Here is a 15,817-nt window from a genome sequence, read left to right on the forward strand (position 1 = left end):
GGGTAAGGTCGCAGCACCGCGCGCCGCGTCCATGGCGACGGCGCTTGGGGAGACCTGGGGGAGGGACGAAGAGCGGTGTGTGCAGGGCCCCTCCCTGATAGGAGTGAGGACGGCGGCTGGCGAGGCTCAGGCGCGTTCGGGGCCGGGAAAGCTTTTTGGGCCGAGCCAGTCTCCTGCCCTTTAAGGAGTCACGTGCCGCTCCGCGCCTGGGCTCGCCGCGCCGCCTCCTTGGTGGGCTAGAGCCGGGGTCCTGCAGCGGAGGCGGGGCGGAACCTGGAGGCGGCCGTTTGTGTCGCTCTCGGCCGCCCAGGACTCTGCGGTCCCTGCGGCTGCCCCGGGCGGCGGCCGGCCAGCTGACGGGCGGGCGGTGGGGACCACGACTCCGCTCCCGGGTAAGAAAGTAAGGGCTTCGGAGCAGTCGGGCCAGGCCCGGGCGGGGCGGGGCCTGGCCTTGGCCGCCCGGCCGGTTCCCAGCTCGCCGTGATTGGGCGCCTGCTGTCAGAGTTGGGGCTGCGGAGCCCAAGGCGAGCGACAGCGGAGGAAGCTGAGACCGGTCCTTAGAGGTGGCCCCCCCCCCCCCACCGAGTTCTTTGCTAAGGCCAGCCCCTGCCCCCCCGCCCCGGCGCGCCCTTGAACTTCCGCGGGCGGTCGGACGGTCGTGCTCTCCCCTGGGCCCGAGGCCCGAGACGCGGGAGAGCGGTTCCTCCTGGCCCAAGACCTCCGGGAAGCCCGCTGGCCTGGCTGCCAAGGCCGGAGCCGCCCGGGCGCTTCCTCCCTCGGGCCTGGGGCCGCGGGGCTCGGGTTCGGGGGCGGGAGGGGGTTTTGTTGTTGTCAGTTTAGCAAATGGCTTTGGACGCTTTACCCCGTCCGTGCCCCCTCCCCCAAGGCCAGGCAGCTGGTGTTAGTCCTTTTTTGTAGAAGAGGAGAGGGAGGCTCTGGGACTCTTAGCTGCTTGTCAGGGAGCTCAGAGCCCTGCCTGAGGTTGGGTTCGCCTATCCTCTGTCCCACTGTCCTAGTAGTGTCTTTGCCCTCGTTGTCATCTTTTATGCTCCCGTTTTCGTTTTTTCTTTAAATAAATAGTCACATCCAAAATTTTACGGGGCTTGCCGGCCATACGAAGTCTTATCCTGTATTTTAACGATAGTTTTTAAATTCCAAGTCCCTCCTCCGCTGCCCACACTGCCACAAGCCTCCCTGTTCTGCTTCTTATCATCTTTGCTCCCGTATTTTATGGTAGTTCTATATGCCAGGTGGAAATCACACTTGCTCCCATTGTAAACAGGTGAAAACTGATTCTTAGCTTGGATAATTGTTTACACAATTGGCTAATGGCAGCACAAGTGCCATTTTCAGGGTACAGAATGGTGGCTTAAATAAATTCAGTGACTGAAGTCAGTGCAGTGAATGGCCAAACTGAACTCCCAAGTAAGTCATTCCCACAAGAAAAGCACCCACTGTGTATGCGAAGCACTCTGCTGGGGATCCACAGAGAAAAATAGAGAAATCGTTCTTGTTTTCAAGGAGTTAACCTTCTACTGGGGAGAAACTGGCATGCAGCTAAATTGCAACATAAGTTAGAAGTAATTTCATGGCAAGCTGAGAAAGGAAGAGTGCAGATGATAGCCCATTTGATAGAATGTTGGGACCAGAGTCAGGAAGACCTGAGTTCAGATCCATCCTCAGGCACTTACTAGCAGAGTGACCCTCGGCAAGTCATGTAACTTGTTTGCCTCAGTTTCCTTATCTGTAAAATGTGGATGACGATAGCACCTACCTGCCATTGTTGTTATGAGATAATATTTTTAAAGAAGCTTAGCATGGTGCGTGGTCACATGGTAGCAACTATATAGATCCTTATTCTCTTTCCCTTCCCAACCTCATCGTGTGCCTCAGGATAGGCTTTGTCTAAGAAGTGGAGCTTGGGCCATTGCTGGGAACATGTATCCAAAAAAATAGTAGCCTATTTGTAGATACTCAAAAAGATATTGAAGAACAGTATCCATTTGTCTAACATGGGCACTCTCTGATCATCTTGTTTTCTCCTCTATTTGTCATAACTATTGCCACCAGTATTTTCTCTCAGTTCAGTAAAACCTATGGGGATTTGCAACTGGTGGGCTTCCATGTGCCTTTGGGACATGTTTGTCATCTTCTAAAAGTAACATCCTTGCAGTTGAGGTGGCATATTAGTGTTTTCATCCTTCCAAATTGGATCATTGATGAAGAGGCTGTGGAGAGATAATAGATGCATCATAGGACAACTTGACTGTAGTCATATTTCTAAGAAGAAAGTTAAAGGCTTGTCATGTTCTTACCTCAACCTAGGTCATCTTCAGAAAGGTACTGAATACAGTGATAAGATTTACTGAAAGTGAGACACTGTGTATTCTTCATCATTGACTCCACCTTTAATAGCAAACTAAATATTCTCTAGCTTGGATCTTGCCCCTGTGTTTCTATTTCCATGAGTTCTTACATGACTGTCATAATACAGATGATTAAAAAAAGGAGGAAGTTGCAGAATTATCACTCCTTTTCCTTTCAATAAAATTAATAGGAGGAAAAAAAGAGAAGGAATGGAATTTGAAGCAATACTGAACCTACTGCTCTAAAATTTTAAATAATTTTACTTTGATCTTTTGGACTTAGAAATGTCCACAAGCACCTCCTCTTCACCTGCTGTATCTTAGGGCTTATTCTTAGTTTTTAAAGAGTCTCTGTGAAAGTGTTCATTGAAACAAATTTAGCCCCTATTAGTAAATTAAATCAAACATATTTTGAATGATCTCACTAGAATTTTCCCCTTTTGATTTTCTCCCATATTAATTTGCTATTCTTTGTTCTACATTAGTGTGAATTAGTCTGGTTCTGTTCAGCATTTTAAAAAAATGTCTACAAGTTCAGTGATCTTTGAGCTATTTCTAAGCCAAAGTTGTTTTTTTTAACCACAGCTGTTGATTTTTCAATAGCTGGGTTTTTTTGTGTAATGGTCTTAATTCATGATACTGTTTTTTAAAGGCAGAATTGTCTACCTTGGGCTAATTTAAAAGATCTGTATCTTTTCATCAGACTTGATTTTTTTTTCTGCCAAAGGTTTTGTTAGTTTGGGAGGGGGGGTGGTTTGGTGGAGGGTTTCCGTCCATATGTCTTCTGCTTTTACCTAGACCGGTACTGTCCAGGTTTCTGCTGCCGAAACTCATACCTATTCAATCATTTCAGCTCTGGGAAGGAAGAGAAATGGGAGTGAGAACGTTGAGCCTTTCCTGGCAGTTCTTGATAGTTCTGGTTTTGATCCTGCAAATCTTGTCCGCGTTGGATTTTGACCCATACAGAGTCCTAAGGGTCAGCCGCACAGCCAGCCAGGCTGATATTAAAAAGGCTTATAAGAAGCTCGCCCGGGAATGGTAGGTGGAACAAATCACAAATAGAAGTTTAATGTGAGCATAGAACTTTCAGAAGAGACACATAGCCTAAAATTGGACTGGTTAGCATTAATGTTTGTGTCTATCTGCATTTATACTATACACCTATATGAAACATTCACTGAGTCACCTTTTTTCTTTCTGTGTTTTTGAGCACTCAGGTCTAAAGGTTATGACAACACCTTAGTTTGATCAGTAGCAGTGAGTTTTACAATTCACATTGTCCTTTCCTATACATTGTCTCATTTGACCTTCATAGCTATCCTTGAAGTTTGCGCAAGTACCATTTTCCCAGTTTGACAAAGGAGGCAGTGGACACCGATTCTCAGAGTGATTCTCCCTCAGTCACACAACCAGGAAGATTCAGAAGCAGGACTATAATCACTTCTCTGGCTCCCAGTCTGTCTTCTTGACACTTTGCTGTTTCACTTCATTGTTTATTACCAGTTTAAAAAAAAGGAATATTTCAGAAATCACTAAAACTGAATATTTCTATTTTAAAGGAAATACCTTTTAGAGAAAAAATTCTGGTTGTAGGTATGTACGGAACATGCACACTTTTAAGTTTGAAGGCAGAGATGGTTTTCTGCCTTTCTCTGTATCCACCTTTCTCTGTATCCCCAGCACTTAACTTAGCCCAGTGCCTGGTGCGTAGTGGGCACTTAGCAAATGTTTATTGACTAACAGACTAGTGGAGGTGAGAACTTAGTACAGAAATAGAGTGCTTTGATGTACTCCACTGATAATCCAAAATTATTTTTGGCCAAATACATGTTCAGTGCAGTCTGGCCTAATGAATAGAATTGGCCTCTGAGTCAGAAAGAATTAGATTCGCATATTGGCCATGTGGTGCTGGGCAGGCACTTCACCTCCTTCAAGAAATGCCTTAGGGGGGGTTAGTGAGGAGCTCCCAGAAATAGCCTTGGGTAGAAGTGGCAGGAGGAGAGAGAGACAGAACAGTAAAAAGGACCTGGGTCAAATCACCACTACTGCCTTCCAGCTGCTTACTACTGGCAATAAGTCACTTGGGGCAAGTTATCTCAACTCTCTTAGCCTCAGTTTCCAAATCTGTCAAATGAGGCCTCTGACATCCCTTCCACTCCTTAGCCTATGATCTTATGATCAATGTACAAAACTAGCAGCAGAGGAAAAAGAGAGGGGAAAAGCCTCAGCAGGAATTGGATGCCTAGCCTCCAAAAAAAGAGTCGAATATTAAGTAAAGTTGTGTTACCTTTTGTTCCCAGCTTTCTCGTACTCTATGAGCATCATAACATCACATAACAGCATGATGTGACTGTCAGTAAATACTCTAACAGCTTTGCCAACAATAAGTTGTCAGAGAACCAGGAAAAAAGGACTGGGTCTGAATCCTTTCTGAGAGAGAGGGGCCTGGTTCTGTGGCCCTGACCAAGTCACTAAATCTCTCTTAACCTGACTTTCCTAATCCGTAAAATGATAATAGCACCTACAGGGCTGTTGTGAGGCTCCACCAAGATGATGCCGATAAGGCACTTTGCCAGCCTTTCAGAAAAATCCCCTGTAAATGGGAGCTGTTTATTTTCAGAAAGGTAATTAGAAGGAAGCCATGAAGGAGAGGGGGCTCTCCAGGGCTGCCTGGGGACCTCCCAGGCCCTGCAGTGCAGAGGGTCTGCCAAGGGGTCTGAAATAAGAACTCCCATGTGTCTGGGGCTACCTCTGCCACTTGGCATCTGATCCCTTCCTGCATCCAGGGGAAGGAGGGAGGGCACTTTGTGGGTGGGCGTTGTGAGGCTAAGGGAACTGTGGGCCAGGGCCAGGGTGGGTGAAGGCAGGTCTCCAAGCCAAGTCCTCCCTCTTACTCCTGCCATTGTTCATTGACTTCATGATCACACCTGTAGGTAGGTGGTGGGCTGCATTTTGGTTGAGAGAAGTTGCTCTGACAAAGAAGAAAAGACTTGGGGTCTGGCAAACTATGGAAACATTTGGGGAGTATCCTCTGTGATGTCAGGAAAACAGAGGGCAGCTCTGAGATCCTTGGCACTAGTGAAGCCTGACTCAAGTCTGATTTATTCTTGACTTGATATCAACATTTCTGTCCCTCTTCACCCCAAAGTGTGATGCTTTTCTGTCAATGAGCAGTTTTTTGTTTGGCCTCTCATTTTTTAATCTAAACAGCACTCAATATTAGTGAAGTTATAGTTATTTCAAATGGCACCATCATTCTTTTAGAACTTTAGGGCATCTCCCCCTTTATAAGGTGTTTTAAGAACTCTTACTGACTGTTTTCACATCATGAAGGAATGCAGGGAGATAGCTTGACATTTTCATCTTCCAGAGCTGAATAAGGTCCTGTTGTTTGGATTCATTGAGTCATGTGCTGTTTTCCCTGGAATTCGTTTTCCTAGGAGTATCCATTCACAATAGACATAGATCATGAACGTCTGTGAAGTTTTTCTTTGCTCTTATATTTCCATAATACCCTTATGCCCAATTACTGCAACTATGGGAATGTTTCCTAAGGGAAAGAAATGAAGTTTTTGGTACAAAATTCTTTTCATTTTTTACAAATAGACCTAAAAGTATGAGCTACAGCCAAGGAAAATATGGTGACTTGGGGTCTTTGGTACATCTTGTCTTACTGGATTTTTGTTCTTGTGCTTCTCAAAACTTCACCCTTATCGTTAGCCATTTGGGGGAAAAGCTTTTAAAATGACATGTCCTCTCTATTTCTTATATGCTCTTGTGGTTTTGTTGTGATCTTGGCCCATTTTTGCCCTCAGGAAGACTGTGTATTTATTTCCAGTAGATTAGTCAGTGTTACAGAATTTTTTTTATTTTTTTATTTTTTTTGCTTTTTGGCAGGGCAATTGGGGTTAAGTGACTTGCCCAAGGTCACACAGCTAGTACATGTGTCAAGTGTCTGAGGCCGGATTTGAACTCAGGTCCTCCTGACTCCAGGGCCGGTGCTCTACTCACTGCACCACCTAGCTGCCCCATAGAATTTTTTTTTAAAAAAGATATAAAAGGAATTTAGGCAGATAAGTACTTTAGCAAACTGCATTCTATATTGTTTTATATAATTATTTTCTGTTAGAGTTGTCCTCCAGGCCAACCCTTGTTGGATTTCACCACAGTTCTCTTCTTACTACAGTTTTACTTAATTAGAAGTTGCCAGACCAGGAAGAAGTCACAAAATCCAGTATTTCCTTCGGGGTACACAGGAGGTTGACTCAGCTTTAGAGACCATTTGTTATTATTTTAAAATGTGAAAGATTCTGCTTTGGTTTTTGAAGTTATTTCAGAGTAATTGAAATGGGCATTAGGACAACAGTCCTATAGAGAGATGATTCCTAGGTTATGCCTACTGTAAGGATTCCCCCATTCTACTGTGAGCTAAAAGCTTTCTCCTCTCGGCTTCCTATGTGCTTTTTCTATTTAGCCAGCTTTGCTTAGTTACCAAACTAACTTCAAGCATTTCTCTTTTGACCTAGCCTCTTTAGAAGTTCAATTTTCCTTCTATGTGTAAAGAATTTGGTTGATTACAACATTTTTTTCTCTTTGATTTTTAAAAGTTAAGTTTAGACAACTGAAACATTTTCACTTGTCATCCAAGGCATAATGTTAGAGCCGCTGTCTCTTATTTCTATGAGGCAGAAACTTTACCATAGCTGGCCACATTGTGTTTTTTTCCAACAAATAGCTCAGCTTTCTCTCCCTTTCTGCCCCAAATAATGTCATTGATTCTTAACGTATATGAAATGGTAAAATTTGAGCTGATTTTATTGGTAAATATTTTGAGTGTTTTGTTTCTGTAAGGTCAAAGTATATAATAGATAAAAAGAAAAAAGAAAGAAAGAGATCCAGCCAAAGTGCTCCTCTGATATCTATGAGATATTAAAGAAATAAGAATTTTTAAAAGTATATAATAGAGTTAGTTTTGTTCTTCATTCACTTTCTAGTGACAGATTGACCAACTTTAGACCCTTCCTTATCCCAAGAGGTAGTTATTTACGTTGCTGAAGGGAGCTAGTAGAAAAGGTTTTGTACAGATCACACCACATAGCAAACAGGATTTCATTTATAAAACGAAGATCGACTCTTTCAGCTAACACACAATTATTGAACCCCTACTAAGTGCAGACTATAGTGTTAGCTGCTGGAGTATATAGCAGTAGAAGCTCATCCCAGCTCCCAGGAAGTTTATAAACCTCTGTGTGGAAAAGAGGACATTAGCACATAAAAAGGGAAAGGTGGTACAAGAAGAAATGTCACTAGGAAATATATCATTAATTGCCAAGTGAGTAACCTAGATTGTCAGTACTGTTAGCTCAGATTTATTTTATTTTTTGTTCAAATTCATTTTAGCAATCAAATTTTGAAATCTCATGGGTCCTTTTGCCTGTGAGTTCTTGTGCCATGGGGCAGCTAACAGCACAGGAGCCCAGGTGACCACCTTCCTCAGGAGGTCAGCACCTAGTTGCTGTTCAGAATATGATGGTTCCTAAACAGGTTCATTGAGCAGCAGAAGTGCAACCTGAGCCATCAGATTTAATTAGGGGAAATGCCTGTGCACACCATCCCAAGGCTGCAGTGACATTTTCTGTGTGCTCTCGGAGAAAGAAGTAGGTTCTTGCTGACAGGTTCAATCATCAGCCAAATTTAGCACTGGTTGGTTGTCACTAGATTAATTTCAAAACATAGTCATGTCCTACTTCTTTGTAATGGCATACTAAAAGAGAGACCTGTCAGTAATAACAGGATGGTGCTTTAAAAGCCTGTCTTTCTGTTGTTGTTTCTTAGGAAGAAATTACTTATCTATTCTAAGGCTCCACCTGCATTTTAGCCAGGTGAGACAAACTGACCCCTTGCTAGAAACCATTCTGACCAAGTTTCCTGCTATTTGCCTCTGGCATCGCCAGCTGTGTCCACGGGCATTGAGGGATGGTGTCTAAGAGAAAGTCTTTTCTCACTGCCAGCTTTTTTTTTTTTTTAATTTCAGGCATCCTGACAAAAATAAAGATCCAGGAGCAGAAGACAAGTTCATTCAGATTAGCAAGGCTTATGAGGTATTGTACCAAGCTTTGTCATTTGTGCATCATCTGTTACTCAACACAAGTAATAGTGAGGAGAATAATGATGTCTTAATTTGTATACTACTTCATAGTTTTACACACATTCATACACACACGTAGTTTACACACATTCAGTCATTTGTGTTTACACTCCACCCCTTGGCTTAAGTATTGTCACATTTATTATTTCATCATTACAAATCTTCATGAGGTAGTCCTTGTCATTTTTGTTGTACACATGAAGAAGTTGTCTCAGAAGGACTTCCTTGAAGTCACATGGCTAGTAGTGGCAGAAATGGGACTGGTAGTACCCATGTCTACCTTTGAGTCCTTCAAACAATTGATAAATATTTATTATGTGCCAGGCACTGTGCTAAGCACTGGGGATCCAAAAAGATGCAGACAATAGTTCCTGTCCCTAAGAAGCTTGCAGTCTAATGGTTGGAGACAACATGCCATCAGATACAAATTGGCAAGCTATGCATAGATTAAATAGGAAGGAATTAATAGAGGGAAGGCAACAGAATTAAGGAATGACATTTGAATGCATAACCTAATTCTTGTACCGTCTCCCACAAGGCCGTATTAAATAAGCACATTGATTGGCATCTACTACATGCAAGGCATTCTGGGTGATATTCCTTAATTTTCCTAATCAGAGATTTGTTTAAATTACTCCAGCTCAGTTAGGGCAGAATAATGCTGTTGACCATTACTGTCATATTTGATTTGTCCCATCAAATCTTGTTGGAGAATCACAACCCTTCCGATTCCCTACAGGCCTTGGAAGTTTGATTCATAAAGCCTGAGTAGCTTCACATTCTGTCCGCTTCGATATGTGGTAGAGCATATGTAGGTTGCCCAGCAGGGTGGCTGTCCCTTGTCAGGCTGTCCTTGGCCTGTTCTCTGGGGTGCTTTGAGCCTCCTGAGCTCTTCAAATTTTCTCTTAACAGATTCTTTCCAATGAAGAAAAGAGGTCCAACTTTGATCGGTATGGAGATGCTGGTGACAACACTGGGTACCACCAGCCACAGCAGCCACAGAGTCACCACTTCCACCATTTCCATGATAGCTTTTACTTTGACGAATCCTTTTTTCATTTCCCATTCAATTCGGAGCGGCGAGACTCATCCGATGAAAAGTACCTGCTGCACTTTTCCCATTATGTCAACGAGGTAGTCCCAGACAGCTTCAGAAAGCCCTACCTCATCAAGATTACCTCGGACTGGTGCTTCAGCTGTATCCACATCGAGCCTGTCTGGAAGGAAGTGGTGCAGGAACTGGAGGGGTTAGGTAAGGGATGGTTCCCCTTGATGCCAGCCTCAGAAAGGAGCCTCACACCTTGTGAACGTGACACCCCCCTCCAGAGGGATGAGCCAAAGTGGTTTGGGAGAAATTCAGTGGGCATATTTTGAAAGAAATGTCTACAAGTTTCTTTTATAAACAAAATACTATTTCATAATAATAATGATTTACAGTTATACAGCCATGCACGCACATGAGGAGACTGCACAGTGTAGTAGTACCTTGAAGTCAGGAGAGTGAGGTTTGAGTAATTTCTGTCTCCCCTTTTTTTCCCCTTTGAATCATAGCATTTGGAGCAGGAAGGAACCTTAGAGAGTCTCCAGTTCAACTTTCTAATTGTACAGATGAGGAACTTACGGGCCATGGAGTCTTAGATGAGATAGTTCGCTTTTGAGCTTCAGTTTTCACATCTATAAAGTGGGGTTAATAGTACTTGGTCTCTATCTCTACTATAGGATTTTTAAGAGAAAAGTCCTCGGTAAATTTCAAAGCCCTATAGCAGTGTGAATAAGTATTATCTCCTCTGATCCTTCCATTGAGCGTGTAAGATAGCTAGTGCAGAGCTTGCTATATATCTCTATTTTGCCAGTGAGGGTTAATGTGACTTGCCTAGATCATTCAGATAGTGAAGGATGAAGCCAAGCCTCCAGCTCCACTCTTCCAGTGTTCTTTCTGTTCCATCAGGAAGCCTTTCTGGCAGCTAGGTGGTACAGTGAATAGAGCGCCAAGCCTGGAGTCAGGAAGACCTGAGTTCAAATCCAGCCTCAGATACTTAATAGCTGTATGACCCTGAGCATGTCACTTAACAGTTTGCCTCAGTTTCCTCATCTGTAAAATGAGCTGCAGAAGGAAATGGCAAACCACTCCAGTATCTCTCCCAAGAAAACCCCAAATGGGGTCACAAAGAATTGGACATGACCAAGACAACAACAGGCAACCTTTGGGTAGGCTTGGTCTGCCACAGTATCCATGGGGATGCCTACCCTTGAGAGTCTGAGGCCCATGAGTTTTGCAGTTGGTTTGCAAAATGATTTTACCATCTGTACTGGCCATGAGGAATTTCTTCTGGCTCCAAATCTGTCCTTTGTTGTTGAATTTACTTCTTCCTCCTCCAGGAAATGCCAGGAAAATCCCAGGTTGATTGATTGATGTTGAATGTTTAATAGCTCCTAGAGGTAGGTGCCTCGCTAGTAACTCTTGTTAGTTCATTCTGTGGCCTTCCCCTCTTTTTGGAGGAGGTGCTCTGCTGCTCCTCTCCACTGGTTCTTGGTGCTTTGCACCATCTTACCCTCTTACTGAATCAAACGGTGCATTAAAAACTCGACACTCAACCTGCTCAGGACGTACTTACATTTATATGAACTAATTCCAACAGAAAATATTGTAGCTTTCATATGTTCCCTCTTTGTCTCCGTCACTATTTTCCATTCGTTTGTTCTCATTTACCGTTTCTCTCTGTGGCCTTCCTGTGGGCGCCATTCTTCTGGTTCATTTTTTTTCTTACTTTGCATTAGAAGACCTTCCCAGGAATCTTTGTGTGTTATGATTTGGGCTTGTGTTGGCTTGTGGTTTAGGAAACTCCCTCCAGCAAAGTAGAGCTGCTCCCTCTGTACAGTCATTGAAGGGACAATCTCTGAGAAGAAGTCTCTGAGAAGATAGCTCTCTTAAAAAATAGCATTTTCAGGATATATTTCCAGTGATGCAATTATTGGATCAGAAAGCAAGATTATTCCTTTAACTTTTACTTAAAAATTTACTTTTGGCACTGCCATAATGAATGACCCTCTCACTGGGGTAACTAGAGAAGGGGACCCCTGGCCCACTTTGGCAGAGCCCTAACCTTTGAGGAAGAGCTTTGGCTTCCAGCTGGTCACGTGTCAGCCTGCTGTGGTGGTGCATCAGCTGAAGACAAGCTCTTCTGATGTAGGAGGTTCTTCAAAGCATTGAGCCAATATCAGAATGAACTGTATCTCCAAGAAAGTCAAGTCAGGGGCATAACTGCATATTAGAAGGTCAAGTACACACTGAAGCCAGGAGGGAATGGGAAGTGTGCAGTTGGCCAAGCAGAAAACCTTTTTTTGTTTACACTTGTTGAAAATATTTATAAAATGCATTAGTCCATTTTCCTGCCTTAGTAAGTACAACATAGTGAGTATGCTTGAATTTGTCAATGATGACTAAAATTCTTTGAGTGCCTGTAGAAAAGGGGAATGATTGTTTTAAATATCCTTGTGTTATAGGATCATAGATTTCAAACTGGAAAAGAAATTAAGAAGCCGTCTAATTCTGCCTCCTTATTTTACGGATGAGTAAACTGAGATCTGATAAACATTTATTAAGCACCTACTATATGCCAGGCCCTGTGCTAAGCCTAGGGATGCAAAGAAGGCAAAAGATAGTCCCTGCCCTCAAGGAGCTTACAGTCTAATTGGGGAGACAACATGAAAACAACCATGTGCAAGCAAGACATAGACAAGATAAACAGGAGATAATTACCATGGGACAGTTCTAGAATTAAGAGGAAAGTGTTTAAGAATTGAGTATTAATTAAGAGGAAAGGCTTTTCTATAGGAGATGGGATTTTAACTGGGACCTGGCCAGGAAGCCAGGAAGGAGAGATGAGGGAGAGCATTCCAGGCCTGGGGGATGGCCAGGGAAGATGCCTGAAGCCCAGAGATGGAGTGTCATGTTCAAGGAACAGCCAGGAGGCCAGTGTTACTGGATAGAAGAGATAATGTTAAAGAGTTAGGTGTAAAAAGACTGGTAGGGTAGGAGGGGGCTAGGTTATGAAGGGTTTTGAATACCAGAGGATTTTGTATTCAGTCCTGGAAATGATAGGGAGCCACTGGAGTTTATTGGGGAAGGGGACAACATGGTCAGACCTGAGCTTTAGGAACATCACTTTAGCAGCTGAGTGGCAGATAGAATGGAATGAGGAGAGACCTGAGTCAGGCAGCCCACCAGCAGCTACTACACTAGTCCAGGTGTTAGATGATGAAGCCCTATACCAGGGAGGGACCAGTGTCAGAGGAGAGAAAGGAGAGTCCTCGAGAGATGCTACAGAGACAGACCTTGGCACCAGCTTGGATTGGGGTGAGGGGGAGGTGAGAGGGAGGGATTGAGGAGCCGGGGGAACCAGGAGCGGGGTAGTGCCTTTGAAGGAAGGTTTAGGGGCAAGATTGAGGTCAGCTTTGGACAGCAAATCCAGTCCAAGAAGTCCACTAAGCAGTTGAAGATGGGAGGCTCGTGATTGGGGCTCGATGAGTAGATTTGAGAATCTTTAGCGTAAAGATGACAACTGATAGGAACTGAGGAGATCACCAAGTGAGATAGTGTGGTGGGAGAAGAGAATGAAAATAGCAACAGTTATCATTACTGTGTGCTCAGCACTTTACATTTATTATTATCTCATTTGATCCTTGCCACAAACTCAGGAGGTAGGTGTTATTATCATAATCCCCATCTTACAGATGAGGACACTGAGGCAAAACAGGTTATGTGGCTGTTTGTAAGGGTCTGAGGTTGGATTTGAACTTGGGTCTTCCTGACTCCAGTCCTGGCACCCTATCTACTGCACCACCTAGCTGCCTAGAAGAGGAGCCAGACCTGTAGGATTGTTAGGCACCATAGGTTAAGGAGAAGAGGGAGCTCTCAGCAAATGATGCCAGTTTTTTTAGTAAAACATGAAGCAAGGTTTTCAGCTGAGAGAGTGGGGAAGAGGGAGCCATGGAAGGTACAGAAAAGGTTTGGAAGAGCCACTGTGGAGAGTGGGAGAGGGAGTTGATGAAGGAAGTAGAAAAGGATTGCCGAGCAGCAGTGAGGGCCCAGGTGAGGTTGGGTAACATCAGTTTGTAGTGGACCCAGTCAGAAGGACTGTCTGATCTTTGCTGTTTTCATTCAGAGCACATGTGTAAGAGCAGAGATGGCAGATGGTGGATGGTCCTAGGGTGAACTTGGCAGCGTGTAATCAGCGATATGATAGGAGGCTAAGAGAAGAGGACAGTGGAGAGCTGGACACGTCCAAGGTCACACGGGTTGTAAATGACAGAACCATGTTTCTAATCAATTCTGACAATATAGCTAATGGGTAAGATTGAAGGAAAGAAGGAGAAACTGATCTGAATTCATTTCAGCAAGTAGCTAAGTATTTGCATTCCCTAGGAAATCCCTTAGAAGTTTGATTTTTTTTTTACTCTCTTAAAAGTGAGAGTCCTTGGAAAATTCTGTCAGATTTTAAGTTCCTATTGAGTTCCAACTAATCAAGATTTTGTTGCATTTAAGGGACAGTTGTCAACATCATGTCCAGATGAGGCCAGAGGACCCAGCCCCAAGGCAGGAACTGGTACTTAGGCATAGGAAGCAGGTTTGGAGAAGGCCAGGGCCTTCCTTTATAAATGGATTAAGGAAGCAAATCTTGTGGTCTGGTAAATGACATCCCGTTAGCCAGGAGAGCGAGCTGAATTGTAGCTTGTGAGCACAGTGAGCCGCTCTTCATGGAGGAAGGTGCGGACTGTTTACATGGCATGTTCTCTCCTGTGTTTTGGCTGTGATTTTATGCATTCAGAAAGTGTGAAACATCTACTATAGACTGGACTGAATAAGCAGAAAGGAAACTACATGAGAATAATTCCAAGCAACACAAAATAGTGTACTTCAAGAGTAATTTTGTAAGGTCAGAAGGTAATGTGTCCAATGCTATCTTTACAAATCAAACAGAAAGAACTAGGGAAAGCGAGGCTTTGTGTGATCCTGGGGTGACTGATTAGTTATCAATTAGCAGACCTTCTTATCTGAAAGAATGACTGCTTTCTGTGTGTTCATCAAGCCCTAAAAAGAATCTGTGTTCACTAATGTTCTAAGGGGAAAGGACTATTTGTAAGTATCACAGTCATTTCGCTTTAAATCTGTTTGCTTGATTTTCTATTTGGGGATTTTCATTGTCAGCCATTTTGTTAAAACTTGAATTTAGCAAGACCTGAAATAAGTATAATCTTGGATTTGGCTCTGCCATCCTTTGAGGTTAAGAGGCTACAGGCAGAAATGGGTTTGTATAGTCTGTAGCTAGAGGAGAAGGGAAGGGGATAGGAAAGAGCATTTATTAAGTGATTACTGTGTGCCAGATACTTGGCTGAGAATTTACAAACATCTGACCATTTGATCCTCACAACAACTCTTAGAGGTAGGTGCTATTATGATCACCATTTTACAGATGAGGAAACAGAGGCAGACAGATTAAGTGACTTGCCCAGGGTCACCCAGCTAGTAAGTATCTGCAGCTGGATTTGAACCCAGGCACTCTGTGACACCTAGCTAATGCTAATCACATCCTTAAAAGAAGTCACATGGGGCTGGTGTGGAGACAAATGCAACCTGGGTATCTTGGGGTGGGGGGTGGGAGGTTATTTATTAATTTTATTTTTTCAGTCAATGAAAATCTGCCTTTTCTGCCTTTCCTTCCACCCTCACCAATCTCCTCTGCCCCCAGCGGGAGGACAAACATACATAGTCAAGCAAAGAAAATGGTATAGTTATCTTTTAAAGAGATATACAGTTGGTTCTCGCTTTACATAGGTGAAACATTCCTCAGACCTCTACATAAAGGGATTTTTAGATTTTCATGTCATGAGAATTTGCCTTCTGATATAAGAAAGGCTAGGAAGGGAAAGGGGCACAGTTCAAGGACAGGTGAGGACTGGGAACAGAGAAGTGAGAGCAGGAAGAGGAACACATGGGGGCCAGGGCCTGGCCAGAACTGAGAGGAAGAATGCATGCATGTGGGGGGCAGTGAGACAGGCAGGTAGAATGGGGCAAAGTTTGTCCCCGGGGTCTCAAGCTAAGCCCCAGGTCTGGGACTCAAGCGTCTGGGGAGGAGGTCTCTCTACCTGTTTATTCACATAGAAGACTTTTTTTTTTGGTGGTGGAGCGAGGCCATGGAGCAGAGGGGCAGGAGCTGAGAGAAAGAGAGAGAGCACAATACTTACTGTAAAGTTAACATCGGTGTTTTTTTGGCTTGTGGATTTCTTTCAGAATTCTCTCCAT

General features: G+C 43.6%; 1 protein-coding gene across 3 annotated transcripts in view; it reads left to right on the top strand.

The window, feature by feature from the left end:
* Positions 1-173: 173 nt before the first annotated feature.
* The window catches only part of DNAJC16 (DnaJ heat shock protein family (Hsp40) member C16), a 35,867-nt gene continuing 20,223 nt past the window's right edge, over positions 174-15,817 (top strand). For 2 of the 3 annotated variants that reach the window (XM_036747248.1, XM_036747249.1), the window contains exons 1-4: positions 174-392; positions 3,220-3,404; positions 8,401-8,467; positions 9,427-9,766. In XM_036747248.1, the coding sequence (XP_036603143.1) occupies positions 3,238-3,404; positions 8,401-8,467; positions 9,427-9,766 (574 nt within the window). In that variant the 5' untranslated portion in view covers positions 174-392; positions 3,220-3,237. Of the gene's footprint in view, positions 393-3,219; positions 3,405-8,400; positions 8,468-9,426; positions 9,767-15,817 lie in introns of those variants that run through there. The other variant, XM_036747250.1, reaches the window with a different exon arrangement.

The sequence above is a fragment of the Trichosurus vulpecula genome, chromosome 2, assembly GCF_011100635.1.
Source record: "Trichosurus vulpecula isolate mTriVul1 chromosome 2, mTriVul1.pri, whole genome shotgun sequence".
Taxonomy (NCBI): Eukaryota; Metazoa; Chordata; class Mammalia; order Diprotodontia; family Phalangeridae; genus Trichosurus; species Trichosurus vulpecula.